This window comes from Sceloporus occidentalis, unplaced genomic scaffold (genome assembly GCF_023333645.1).
Source record: "Sceloporus occidentalis isolate IW3139 unplaced genomic scaffold, rSceOcc1.0.p SCAF_2, whole genome shotgun sequence".
NCBI lineage: Eukaryota > Metazoa > Chordata > Lepidosauria > Squamata > Phrynosomatidae > Sceloporus > Sceloporus occidentalis.
In genome coordinates this window covers 124,000,924-124,015,495 of record NW_028316982.1, presented here as the reverse complement: position 1 = coordinate 124,015,495, position 14,572 = coordinate 124,000,924, and the positions used below count along the sequence as shown (strand labels likewise).

Genomic DNA, 14,572 nt, shown 5'->3' with positions numbered 1-14,572 from the left:
AAGAAGGTGGCAGCACGAGCTTTCCTAGATCTCAGTCTACTTCCTCAGATGCACCTGGATATAATAATAATGATAATAATGATAATAATAATAATAATATAAAGAGAGCTCTTGTACCACCTTTGAGACTCACTGAGGGAAAGAATTTGGCAGCATGGGCTTTCTTAGACTTCAGTCTTCTTCCTCAGATGCAGTTGGATACATTATTATTATTAATATTAATATCAATATAGATAGCTCTTGTAGTATCTTTGACACTCAATGAAAGAAAGAACTTGGCAGCAGGAGATTTCGTAGACTTCAGTCTACTTCCTCAGATGCCGTTGGATATAATAGTTCGATAGAGCCAAATAAATAAATAAACAAACAAACAAAACTCTTGGTGCGTTTTCTGTGGCCTACTCCAAGACAGGTGTTTGTATATGTCAGGCAGTATATGACTCCTGGTGAAAGGGCTCCAGCTCCAGTGGATGGTAGATTAAGTTAAAACCCCGTTGGACTGTAACTTCTTTTCCCTGGGTCTGGCCAGGGAAGGCTGGCAGAAAGCAAACCTCACAGCGCCATCTACAGGCAGAGCTCGGGCACAGGGCTTGCTCGCTTTTGCCTTTTGGCTGCGAGGAAACCAGGTTTTTCCTTCTGAATCCACCTGCGAAGCCCCCCCTTCCCCCGACTCCATCCCTGGCTTGGCCTGAGCCCAGGGAAGAAGCCCTCCTCCTTTCCAGAGCAGGGTCCGGGAAAATCCGGACGGGGAAAGAGGAGAAGGCCCCTTGGAAGCCGGGGATCAGGCAATCGTCGCATGCCAAGCGGAGGTGGGCACCAAGGAGATCCAGCGTGAAATAAAAGAGAAGGGCTACGATCGATATAAAAATTCAATGGCAAAAATGTTTGCCAGGGAAGGGAAAGTATACTGTGTAAATGTATCGCTTAGCAGATATCGTTTCTATCCCATAGATATAGATATAGATATAGATATAGACATAGATATAGATATAGATAGATATCGTATCGCTTAGCAGATATCGTTTCTATCCCATAGATATAGATATAGATATAGATATAGACATAGATATAGATATAGATAGATATCGTTTCTATCCCAGGTTCGTGTTTTTAGAAAAGTGATTTTTGGGCTGCATTCACGCTGGAGCAATAACCCGCTTTGGCACTGCTTTAACTGCCCTGGCTCAAGGCTATGGAATTCTGGGAGTTGGAGTTTGTTGTGGGGGCCCAGAGCTCTGCGGAAGGTGGGGAAGCTCTGCTCTGGGCCCCACAACAAACTCCCAACTCCCAGAATTCCATAGCCTTGAGCCAGACAAAGAGTTAAAGCGGTGCCAAACCGGGTCATTGCCCCGGCTTTTCTAAAGTCGCTTTTCTAAAAACACGAACCTGGAATAGAAACGCAGGTGGATAAAAGTTGATCCGGCAAAATAATAATAGTCATCATAATTATAAAAACAATAATAATAGGGTGAGAAGAAAAGCGGCAACATCATAACGGAAAAACAAACAAACAAAACCAAACACCCGAGGCAGATCAAAGAAAGGTGGTTTTCTTTAAAAGAGGCGAAGTGAGCCGGCTTTCCCTTCCAAAGCCCCAGAAGGAAGCCCTTCCGGGGCTGCCAAGGCCTCGATCTCCCCATTCCCCTCCTCGGCAAGGACTCCACCAAAGCCCCCCATGAGAGGCCACCAATTCGAGGCCCCCAGGTCGGCTCCCTTGACCCAAAGTCCAGATCCAGGCGGAGGAGCGCTTAGCTGCCTGCCTGCTTGGCTTCCATTTGGGTGGGTGGGGGTTCTTACATTCCCACTTTTGTGTGGGGCAGATCAGGTGAAGAAGGCCTCCTGCTTTGGAACAAAGCATGGCGACAGGGAGATGGAGTTTAGCCCCGAAAGCTAAGGTGGAATAAAGAGGAAAGTACCCCTCTGCTTTTTCCTATCCCCCCGGAGAAAGAGATCCTGGTCCAGGTGGGCTTGGAGTTGCTCCCTTTGGCTAGTTTCACACACACACACACACACACACACACACACACACACACACACGCTGTTCTTTGGGTCCTCCGCCTTCTGCTCCTTGCCTCCCCCCCCCCGAACTGCTCTCTTCCCTCCCTCCCTCCCTCCCTCCTCCTCCTCCTCCTTCCTCTTTCCTTTTTGTCTTTTCCCCCTCTTTGGGACTGACAGAAGAGCGGGGGCTTCGGTGGCGTTGGCGAATCCGAGAGTGTTGGAATCTATTGCCTTTGTCTGACAAGTCATCCATCTCTCGGCCGGGAGGGAGGGGGAGGGGAGGGGAGGGAGGGGAGGGTGGAGGTGTGTGTGTGTGTATGTGGATGTGCCTTTGCTTCAGGAGGAGGAGGAGGAGGAGGAGGAGGAGGCGCGGGGGGGGTGCGATCTGGAGGGGGCTTTGCTGCTTTTAGAGAGGCACACACTGGCGGCGGCGGCCCCATTCTCCGGGCAAAGCTCGTGGCAAGCACATCCCCACCTTCCGCGGGGAAAGAGGCGGCGTGGGGCGGACGGGGGGGGGATCGAGGGAAAGGGGAGAAGGGGGGAAGAGAAGAGAAGAGAGCCAAGGCTGTCAGGAACAGGCACAGCCTGAGCCGCCTCTTCCTCTTCCTCCTCTTCCTCCTCCACCGGCTCCGGGCCCCTCGGGAAGCGCCTGCCCCACCGATCCCGGATTGGCCCAACTTGCCCGGACCCCCGGCGCCCAAGGAGAGCAAGAGCAGCCCCGGCGGCCATGCCCGGCGTCTCCCCGAGCTGAGCGCCGCCCAGGCGGAGGAGGAAGAGGGCTCCGTCCGGCGGGAGCAGCGGCCTCGGCAGCCCGATTCTCTCCCAAGTCCAGAAGTTGCACCCCGGCGGCGACACCACGACGGCGGCGGCCTCAGCCGACTTCTTCCCCTTCCTCTGCCTTCCCATGGATATGCACTGCAAAGCAGATCCCTTCTCCGCCATGCACCGTGAGTACCGGGCGCGGGACCCCGGCCCCGGCCCCCGATCCTCCGCCAGCAAGCCCCGCCGAGCCCCTTCCTTCCTTCCTTCCTTCCTTCCTTCCTTCCTTCCTTCCTTCCTCCCGGCTTCTTCCCTCGCTTGCGGACCTCCCTGGATAAAATGAATTCTGAAGAGTTACTTGAACCAGGGGGGGATGGAGGGGGGGGAAGAAATTTACAAAACCTCGGGTTTCAAATATTGGATCCACCTGCGCGATCCGATATAAAAACGCCCGTATCAACCTCTACCATTTCCATTCCGCTTCAGAGTTTCTTTTAATTGGTTTAGACACGGCTAGACGGAGCAAAAAATTGCATCCCTAAGAGGAGCCCCGATTTATCTACTACTATTATTATTATTATTATTATTTATTAGAATTGCAGGCAATTCTCCTGCCTTTTCGGGAGCTTGGGTGGTGCTTGTGAATCTTTCCTTTGGATCCCCCCCCCCTCATCCCCTGGCCATGTGTAACAAAGACATCTCGCAAGCAATGTGTAGGATAACCACCATCACCCCCAAGAATCCCCCCCCCCCAATTTACTAAGGGAAGCCTTAGTAAAGCTGTGCCGGAGGAAACAGGGCAGCGCTGGTCGGGGACCCCCCGAAAATGTAACGATTGCATTAAACGAATCCCTAAGAGCAAGTCCTAACTTTTGACAGCTTTACCTTGGAAGGATAATAAGTCCAACTATATATACACACATACACACATACATACATACACATACATATACATATATATATATACACACACACACACACACCACTACTTCCAGGAAAAACAAATTAAAAAATGTGTTGAAATGGAAGGATATTTTTGAGACTGGAAGGCCGAGAGAGAAGGAGCAAAGTACATTTCATACTGCTTACCCCGACTGGAAAATGTTTGCTATCCAGTTGTCTATGGATTTATTTATTTTTAAAGAAAATAGTGTCAGCATTTAGAGGCGGCTTTTTGTCGTCCGTCAATCACGGGCCTTTTATTTAAATGAATCTAAAACGGTTCCAGCCTCCGTTACAACAAAATGGTCAAAGCCTCCGTTGGATTTGAAATGGTCTAAGAGGCCGAGTTTCTGCTTAGAGAGGTCTTGAACCATTTAAAGCCAAAATAAGGAGATGCATTGGGAGGCTGAATGATTTCCTAGTCTCTCTTTTGAAACGGAGGAATTCCACCTACTAGCTACAAACACAGAGAGAGTGACACATAAACCGCATTCGCTATAAAAGAAGGACGGGGGACCGAAATAAAAGGGTCTAAATACAACTTGGGTCGGTGTGCCTGGGAAGACGCAGGTGCAAATAAACTGAATTATTAATTCCTTAATCTTTTTTGCATCTGTTGCCTTTTAATACTCTGTAATGCGAGTTATCAAAGGCGCCCTGAATTATTCAAGAACGAGGTGCCGGAGCAATTGCCTGCTTGTAACTTTAGAGGCAACATCTGCAAAAGGTGACCCACCAGACACACGAAGAAAACAAAAACAGACAGAGAGGGAGAAGGAGAAAGAAGGCCTCCTGGAAAAGGGAACGGAGGTGTCAGAAAGAGGTCCTCAAATCTCTTTCCTCCTCCGCCGATTTTGTGACTCCGAACCCAAAGCCGATCCCCACCGAAATGCTGGGCTTAGCTGCGGGAGGAAGGGACCAAACCTATTTGCTGGCAGGATCGGGATCGATCACAGGGCAAGGAGAATTCCCACTAAGTTCAGAGCCAATAAGTCAGTGTCACAAACACAGAGGAGGTCGGGGGGGGGGGGGGGGAGGAAGGAAGGCACCCGGCAAAAATACAAACAGATCGTTTTTCAGCAAGCCGCAAAAGCCATGTCGGTTTTTCCTCTCTCCTTCCACCTCGAGGGAAGCCGCAGCATGTGTGTTTGTGTGTGTGTGTGATCCCTGTGTATCAGCTACTCTGGGTTGCCCTGGTGGGTTTCATCCCTCCAGGGATCCCTGACCCTTTCTTCGCACAGGTCCCAGTCCTTTCTAGGCACCTGGAAAGGCAAAACCGCCGCCGCAGAGAAGGCGCAATTTCACTGCAGGTTGCCTTTGAAATCGATGGTCCCAGAGGGGAATTTTCAGGCTTCACGGGGGAAAGGGGACCTCGAATTAAAATAATATGAATATGAATATAATATGAAAACCGCACAGAGACAAGAAAGCCCCGTGGAAAGCGTGCTCTGAACGCAGGATTCAAACCGCCTCCTTGAAATTCCTAGCTCACGTTTCTATTATTATTATTATTATTATTATTATTTGTTTCCATGTTGTTGTTTTGTTTTAACTTAAATCGCAAATAGTACACTGATGTTACAAAGGCAAATCCGCATCTTGAAGTCTTTCCGAACGGGAGGGAATAAAAGGGATTGTTAAAAAACATATTAAGAGTCTCTTCCAAAATGAAACAAACCACAAGTGAGGCTGAGTTTAAATGTCTTTCCACCGAAAATTAATGTCTTAGGAGTCCTTTCAAAATGAAACAAAGTACAAGGCAGGTTGAGTTTACATTTCTTTCGGCTGAAAATTATTCCGTGGGACGATAGTGACAGCAGAAAGGAAAAATATAACGTATTGGAGGAACTGTGATTGTTTTGGTTGAACTGTTTGTCGTAATACCAGGAAGAAATAGAACCATAACCTTTCACGACGGGAAGGCGGATTGGGGTCTAACTGGGCAGTCCCATAGGAATGAGTAGGATTACGCCAGTGTAATACAGCCAAGAATCGGCACCGGGAGGCTGGAGCATTTGAGCCCAAAGCTGGAGAAGGAAGCGTTGGTGGCAGACTGGTTAGCACAGCAGCCTTCCAAAGCTGGAGAAGGGAAATAAAAAGCGATAAGGAGCCCCAGCGGGAAGAAAGGCTTTGGTCCCGACCAGAGGAACTCTGGGCTTTTTTGGAAGGAGGTCTCCTCGGCTGCATCCACACTGGAGAGATAACCCGGTTTGGTAACGCTTTAACTGCCCTAGCTCAAGGCTATGGGATTCTGGGAGTTGGAGTTTGCTATGGGCTCCGCTCTGGGCTCCACAATAAACTCCAGCTCCCAGAATTCCATAGCAGACAAAGACTTAAAGCGTTGCCAAACCGAGTTATCTCTCCAGTGTGGATGCAGCCCAAACTGGCCCCAGACCCTCTCTTTTTTCCTAAGCCTGTGTCGGTCTTGAAGGGCCCCGACTAACGTCCCTTTCCCCCCTCCTTTCCCCGTGTCCTGCGTGGGTCCTTGTCTTTTCCTTCTCTCTCCCCAGCAGGGCACGGGGGTGTCAACCAGCTCGGGGGGGTGTTCGTCAACGGGAGGCCCCTGCCGGACGTGGTGAGGCAAAGGATCGTGGAGCTGGCCCACCAAGGGGTCCGGCCCTGCGACATCTCCCGCCAGCTCCGGGTCAGCCACGGCTGCGTCAGCAAGATCCTCGGCAGGTGAGGCTCGGGAAGGGGATCCGGGCAGGGAAGGAAGGAAGGAAGGAAAGGAAAAAGAAGAAGAGGGGGCGGGAGGGCAGGCAGGGCGGCCGACCTCTTTCCCGGCTCCCTGGGGCACAGAGAGGGTCGCGATGCTAGCCCCCCACCCACCCACCCACCTCCTCCTTCTTCTCCTTTTGCTTTCTTTTGTCTGGCACGCTCCGCAAACAGGGACCTGCTGTGGGTTCGGAAAGAGGGGGACAAGGCCACCCAGCCAAGCAACAAACCGATTGCCAGCCCTTTTGCTGTGAGACCAACCTGCAAGTCTCCCCTCCCCGCCTCCCAGCTAAGCCAGGCCGGGCCCTACTTCCTCGCCGCCCCCAGGTCAGCGGGAAAACAGCCGGACGAGGTGGTGGCGGTGGTGGTGGCCCAGGGCCTGGCCCCGGTGGGGGGTCGGGAGGAGAGGCATGCGGGAAGGGGCCCCGGGAAAAGGGAGAGGGAGAGTCCCCCCTTTTAGTCTTTAGCAGGGGAGGGGGAGACACCTAAAACCAAAGGCTGGGGAGGAAACCGAAGCAGGGGGAAAAGGGGGGGGGCTGCTTCTTTCTCCCCCTTGCCTTCCATGGGGGTCAAGGGGGCAGGCAGGGGAGTTGGGGTCCCTAGTCCAGCCCAACCAGGCCTGGCTTTTTGGGCCCTTCCTGGAGCTTCCCTTCCGTCGCTCTTGGCTCAGCCTAAAAAAGAGAGAGAGACAGAAAGAGAGAGACATTTAGAATCAGAATCATAGAGTTGGAAGAGACCACAAGGGCCATCCAGTCCAACCCCATTCTGCCATGCAGGAACTCTCAATCAAAGCTATCTATATCTACCTACCTATCTCTCTATCCCACCCACCCCTGCCTGCCTGCCTGCCCTGCCTGAGGGTCCCCTGGGGCGAGGGGCTTCCGAGGCGGGTAGAAAGGCCTCCTTGGGCCGCAGCTGACTTTGCCTTCTCCTCTCTTCCCTCCCCCTGGCAGGTACTACGAAACCGGCAGCATCAAGCCCGGGGTGATCGGCGGCTCCAAGCCCAAAGTCGCCACCCCGAAAGTCGTGGATAAAATCGCCGAGTACAAGAGGCAGAACCCCACCATGTTCGCCTGGGAGATCCGGGACCGGCTACTGGCCGAAGGGATCTGCGACAACGACACCGTCCCCAGCGTCTCCTCCATCAACCGGTAAGGCTCCCTCCATCTCTCTTTTGCACACACATACACACAAACACACACCTTCCCCTTGTTCACAACAGCCCCCCCCCCACAACCAAGCGGGAAAGGCAGCACCCTCGAGGACCGAGTCTTATCCCCCCCCCCTTCCTCCTTGGCAAGCCCTGGCTGCCCTCTTCGGTCCCAAACACACTGCAGAAATAATCCAGTTTGAGGACGCTTTAACTGCCTTGGCTCAGGAATCCTGGGAATTGCCGTTTATGCGGCGCCTGAGCTTTCTGCCAGAGAATAATAATAATAATAATAATAATAATAATAATAATAATAATGTATTTATACCCCGCTATCAGAGCGGCTTACATTTTCCTTTTTTAAAATTAGACATTTCCCTGCCCTCAAGGCTAAATGCCTTAGAAAACTATAGTTCCCAGACTTCCCTAGTTGGGAATTGTGGTTGATTGTGGCAGCCAGAGCTCTCTGACAGAGAAGGCTGAATGTCTCACAAAACAACAATCCCCAGAATTTCCTAGCACTGAGCCAGGGCAGTTCAAGCGGTCTCAAACGGGGTTATTTCGGCAGTGTGTGTTTTGGACCTTCGTCCCCCAGCCTCCGAGTCTTTTCCACGGAGGGCCTGAAAAGGGCGGGAAGGTGCCCCCCTCGTCCCCTTCAGTCCCCGCCGCCATGACACTCCTGCTGGGCTTTCCCCTTTGGCCAGACTTGCCCAGGGCCCGGCTTTCCTTACTTCGCTCTGCCAGACTTCCCAAGGAGTGCTTATTAAGAACAACAGGGGCTGCATCCACATATTGGAGGAAAAAACAAGTTTGGCACCACTTTTACTCTTTGTCTGGCTCTTTGCTATGGAATTCTGGGAGTTGAACCCCACAACATACTCCAACTCCCAGAATTCCATAGCAAAGAGCCAGACAAAGAGTTAAAGCAGTGACGAACCAGGTTTATGTGGATGCAGCCTAAGAGGGAAAGCGTCGCTCGCCTCCCCTCCCGCCAAAAAACCCCAAACCAATTCGGTTCCTGAGGTGGCCGGAAAGTGGCTGAGGAGTTGAGGAATTCACATTATTAACATTATTGGCCCCTCTGGAAATGAAAACCTTCTTGGCAACTAAACCACAGCAAAGCCGAAAGGCTCACTCTTTCCCGGCGGCCCCACATTGCTGAGCCCTTCCAACACCAATTGGTTGTTGTTCGCCTTAAAAACAAAGAAGGGTTCCCTCGCCCCCTTCGTTGCTCTCTGAGGGCCCTTCTTTGCCCTCAGAGCAATGGAGCTTCTTCCTGAAGGAAGAGAGAGAGAGAGAGAGAGAGAGAGAGAGAGGCACCTGACTGAACCCAATTAAAATAAATGAATAAATAAATAAATATGAAACAGAAAAAATAAACCTGAAAGAGATAATCTCTTTACAAAGAAGTGTGTCTCTTTCGCTCTTTGTGTTTTTGTATGCACAAACACACACCTGCTGTGCTTTTTATATTTTTCTCACCAGCTAGATTTTCTGATAGCACTTTCTATTTCATGTTCCCTCATGCCTTGTGCTGCCTTTCGTTTCTTTCCAAGTTTTGGGGGGATATGAGATCTAAATGTGTATAAGTTGTCTTTTGACAGAGGGGTGGGGTAAAAAAAAGTAAAGCTTTTATTTATTTATTTATTTATTTATTTATTTATTATCAAGTCCAAATGTGAAAATGTTTGGCGTGGAATGGCAGTGTTATACATACAGTAGCCGTCGAAAATTGAACAGGGTGACTAAAATGGTGAAGGGTCTGGAAACCATGCCCTGTGAGGAAAGACTCAGGGAGCTGGGGATGTTTAGGCTGGAGAAGAGAAGGTTAAGAGGTGATATGATAGCCCTCTTTAAATACTTGAAGGGATGTCACATTAAGGAGGGAGCAAACTTGTTTTCTGCTACTCCAGAGACTAGGACCCGGAACAATGGATGCAAGCTACAGGAAAAGAGATTCCACCTCAACATTAGGAGGAACTTCCTGACAGAGAGGGCTGTTCGACAGTGGAACAAACTCCCTCAGAGTGTAGTGGAGTCTCCTTCCTTAGAGGTCTTTAAGCAGAGGCTGGATGGCCATCTGTTAGGGATGCTTTGATTGAGAGTTCCTGCATGGCAGGGGTTTGGACTGGATGGCCCTTAGGGTCTCTTCCAACTCTACGATTCTATGAATGTCCCCCATGATTTCTAGATAGACTTCTCACTCCTACTACCCCTCTCCTTTTCTCTCACACACATAAATTGCAGTTATAAACTGTGCCTGTGCTGAGACAACTGTATCAGAATCACACTGATAGGAGTGTGAAACACAGCACTGGGAGGGTTAGTTTCCATACCCACAAAAGGCGGAACAAACACGGAAACACAAATGGCATGTTGAAAGTGAAATATGCCACTGTCCACTTTTCTTTGTGCGGATGTAGAAAAAGGTCCTGTGAGGTGATACGGCAATTGTTCTTTAGGGCGGCAATTGTTCTTTAGGGCGATGCACAATTAGTTTGCTATGTGGCAGTAATGTCAGCACACAAACATTCACTTGTCGCCAATCACCAACACAAACATGTTGGTGCAGATTTTAAAATCTATCCATTTTCATGGCTACCTAACATAGTTTTGGGGCTGCATGTTTATCCAAGAATTCAAGTAAAAAGCTCGTGTTATAGATAACTGTCTGCATGGGTCTATTTTGGAATACACCAACTGAGGCACACATGTGTTTTCCGATCTAAATTGCAGAACAGGGCAGCTGCTGCGAGTATTAAAGATTATGAATCTCCATGTAGAAAAAAGTAATATAGAATGTGGCCCCATAGAGACACTTGTATCCAGATGGACATAACAGTCTATAGCATCTATCTCTACAGCTGCTTGGCTAAATAGTTAATCATGCAATACATACAAATTTTAGCCTTTTTTGTGTGTGAAAAGGAGCAATTTGCATTACAAGGCATAGAAACAATGCTTTGTTTTGATTCATGGGGTTGCAGTAGAAGATTTTTATTTTGAATATGCTGACAATTAGTTCTAATTTTTCTAACTGGCGTCTTCTAGCAATGGCTTTTAATATTTTTCAAATGGATGTGGAATTATCCCAAATCATTTCAAAACAGCAGGTAAAATTAACTAGGAGAATGTACCTTGGCTTAAAAAAAGACACATCCCCCCCCCCCTCAGTCTCTCTCTGTAATGCATTGCTAGCCTATCCCAGGAAATTATCCCTATGTGTGCCATCTGTATTAAAATGGTTATTAAGTTATGAAGAGACTAACATAATACTGATTAGCTAATTATACATCCTCCTAAAAAGCAACAACAACGCCCAAATTCTACTGTCTCAGCTAGCTACTGAAATAATAACAGTTTGACATTAGAAGATCTTTGAAGGTAGCTCTGGAAGGACACTCAGGGGATGGAAAAAGACACTGCCGCAAAAGTGCACCAGTTGGTTTTATTCAGGATTTGAGGAGGAGCAGGGGGTTCCTCCTGAGTGCAGCAAAGTTTCCTTGGCTGGCGCAGAAAGCCTGGCAAACCAAGGCATCATCAAGTACCCATCCTAGCTGGGGGGCTTCCATTAGAGAAGAGGCATACAGTCCGCCGCATGGGGAGTGTGAAAGCCGTGTGCGTATGTTAAAAACCATGTCTACTGCAACACGCAGAACCCAGTTCCTTAACCATTCTGATTCCCGCAAAAATCCCATGTTTCCATAATATTTATCCATGGGCACAGCATTTATGTAGTCTTCTGCTATGATTGGTTTTCTGATCAGGGCCATAATATTTCACCCTTGGTTGTTGCATCAAGAGTTCTGAGTTTACTTCTAGGCAGCTGTTAGTTTACCTTTCAGTGTTGCATAGATAGCAGTTTAAGAATCTTCCAAGGGTAGTTGTAGCAGACACCAGGCATGTGAAGATATAATGAGTACAATGTGAAGTCGAAGGCTTTCATAGCCGGCATCCATAGTTTTTTGTGGGGGTTTTTTGGGCTATGTGGCCAACTCTTCTAAAACATGGCCACATAGCCTGAAAAAACCACAAAAACTATAATGAGTACATTCCTCAAATAGTTACAACTGAAAATCAGGTGCTTATTAATTTGGCTCAGAAACTTTGTTTCGTTTGCCTTTAACTCAATCTGATCTTGCAAATAAGTGAAATATATTTGCATGACCACCATTTTTGTTGTTAAATCTGATCGAACCTTTTGGCCAAATGTTCCCAGGAAACAGTATAAATATTATATACGAAGTACATTCTGAAAACATATATGAACTTTCTGCTTTGAGTAAGAGGACAGTTCTTCTAATAATTAATAGCTACCGTGGAGCAGATTTGAAAATGCCAGAGTCTCCACATCTTTGTGCCTTCTTTTCATTGACTAGTTCATTCCAGGCACTGCTTCCTAGAATCTGAGGTATGTAAGAAATGAACCAGTTTAAGGCCATGACATGACTAATGATAGAAAATCTTGAGGGATTCTTCTGTCTACACCGTTGAAAAATATGGGAAGAGGAATGAAGGAAATTCTGTTACTTGTTCTTTTGATTGCAATTTTCATCCGTTCGCGTCTGTGAAGAAACACTGGGAAGAACAGAGACAGAGAGAGAGAGAGAGAGAGAGAGAGAGAGAATAAAGGTTAAGTTTAAAATCCATGCATCTGAGAATAAACAAAAACAATTCTCTCATTCCGATTTTCCTTTTGCCCACATGGTTTGCAAATTTATTTTAGATCATCGCACAGATTCGGTTTGCAGATGTTAATATTGTGTATCTGAATTCATATAAAGTATCTTGAAACTAGAAACAGTGTGGCATTTTGTGCAGAATCACTGAGAACTTTGGTTCTCTTTTCACGTTGAAGAACAAAAGGCGCTGGTCTTTAAACTACAACTTCGTTGTTTGTGTCAGTGATTAGTGTCTTAATCTGTATGTTTTAAACTGTATGTTTTAAGGAAAAGAAATGTCTGGGGCACACTGTGGTACAATTACAAGCATTTTGTTATACAACTAAATTGGCCTATTGCTTATACTCACACGCACCAGTAATGCCCCCCTGATCCCCCCATTACATTACTGTTTGCCTATATATTATAAATTTATTTCATATCAATGCTGAAAAATACCTGGTAATTTACTTTATTTTGCTTTGTACATGCCTTTTTCTTTCTCTGCCTTTTTTACTCCTCTCTATGGGACGGATTATATATAGCGAGGAAGATATTCAGGTATTCTGATAACATAACTGTAGTTGTAAAATAGACTTGGGGAAGTACTCTCATGACATGAGCATGTAATGGGGCAAGTGGCTGTGAAAAGGTATTTAAAGATACTAGATGGGGAGGCAGTTTAAAACAGTTTCCTATAAGCAAACAGCAAAAATATGTCCATGGAACAGTCAGTGAGGAAATAAGGTTATGGATGTTAAATGCATGAGAAGACAAATTGTAGCACAGTGTATACATGTAACACGGTATTTAGATGTTCTTGAGTGAATTCCAGTCCTACAGACTTGAAGCAGCACAATGACGGAGAAGTATAGTGCCCTCGGTATTAGAAATGGATAGAACTTTCCTGACAACTACAAGTCCTGTCCTCCTATCACAGCTAGCTAATTTTGTGTTGCTTTTGGTTCAGTTGAATTTATCTCAGTTGTGCTTTCTTCATTTCATACGATTGTACTGAGTCCCTTTGGTCTGTTACAGACTGCCAAAATAAAGCTGCTTCGGGTCTCTTTGGAGGTATGCTATTTAAACGATGCATGGGTCCTAAGAGTCTGGAGGTCGCACCAAAGCCACACTCCATTCCTAAGCACTGAAGTGCAGCTTTGGTGCAGCTTCCGGATTCTTAGGATGCATGCATCATTTAAACAGCATACCTCCAAAGAGACCTGAAGCAGCTTTATTTTGGCAGTCTGTAACAGGCCTTTATTTAAAATACTTGGCACTCCCCTGTATGCCTTCCCTCAGCGACTATGTTGGTTTGGAATTTGTCAGCAATTTCTAAAGGCTGGATGATGATGCATGAAAGGAGAGTTTGCCCTGCCATTGGGGAGAGAGAGAGAGGTAGCAGATCCAGGCAGCTCATTTGGGCATATTGATGGTGATTTAAGTTATTCTTGTCATTTTTTTACTGCCAAGGAGAGGGAGGTTCTTGTCAGATTTTCTGCCTCAAGTGGCAACAGAATGTGGGTGCTGTGCTCTTAATTTAACTGTGTGTGTGTGTGTGTGTTGTGTGTTCCCGCATGCTGTTGATTGCTCTTGGGCTGGCTCTGATGTGAGTAGGTTTACCAACTTTTGTGGCTGCGCTTTTAACAGCAGTTTCATTTGCAGTAGTTAGCACAGAAAAACGTTGTCCTCCATACCACGAAGCGCTTTACCTGATGCTTTTTGTATATCAGATCATTGGGAAAAATCACAGTAGCAGACAAGATCATTTTTTGGATACTTTAACAATCCTGCATGGCATGGTTACCAAACTTGTTCTTGGACCCTGTCAGTCTGTGCCACCTACCTGAGTGACCTTTGTTGGAAATGGATGGTACTCACTTGAATCATACCTCCAAATCCAAGGCTGGAGATAGCTTTTTTTTTTTTTATTGTAACTATGGTCCTCCTCTTTCTGTTACTTGTTTTTCAGCCAGTTACCACATGTATCACAGTTGTCCACAGAGAATCTATGGCCCCATACAGACAGGCCAAAATAAAGCTGCTTTGAGTCACTTTGGAGGTATGCTGTTTCAATGGCCTGTTACATACTGCCAAAATAAAGCTGCTTGGGGTCTCTTTGGAGGTATGCTGTTTAAATGATGCATGGGTCCTAAGAGTCCGGAGGTCGCGCCAAAGCCACACTCCATTCCTAAGCACTGGAGTGCAGCTTTGGTGCAGCTTCCGGATTCTTAGGATGCATGCATCATTTAAACAGCATACCTCCAAAGAGACCCGAAGCAGCTTTATTTTGGCAGTCTGTAACAGGCCAATGATTCATGAGTCCTAAGAGTTTGGAAGCCATACC

At 47.3% G+C, this 14,572-nt stretch overlaps 1 protein-coding gene across 6 annotated transcripts in view; it reads left to right on the top strand.

The window, feature by feature from the left end:
- Positions 1–2,877: 2,877 nt before the first annotated feature.
- The window catches only part of LOC149318974 (paired box protein Pax-2), a 162,682-nt gene continuing 150,987 nt past the window's right edge, over positions 2,878–14,572 (top strand). For 2 of the 6 annotated variants that reach the window (XM_089507932.1, XM_089507933.1), the window contains exons 1-4: positions 2,903–2,945; positions 6,210–6,378; positions 6,589–6,741; positions 7,368–7,565. In XM_089507932.1, coding sequence (XP_089364058.1) covers positions 2,903–2,945; positions 6,210–6,378; positions 6,589–6,741; positions 7,368–7,565 — 563 coding nt within the window. Of the gene's footprint in view, positions 2,946–6,209; positions 6,379–6,588; positions 6,742–7,367; positions 7,566–14,572 lie in introns of all 6 variants that reach the window. The other 4 variants (XM_089507934.1, XM_089507936.1, XM_089507938.1 and 1 more) reach the window with 3 other exon arrangements.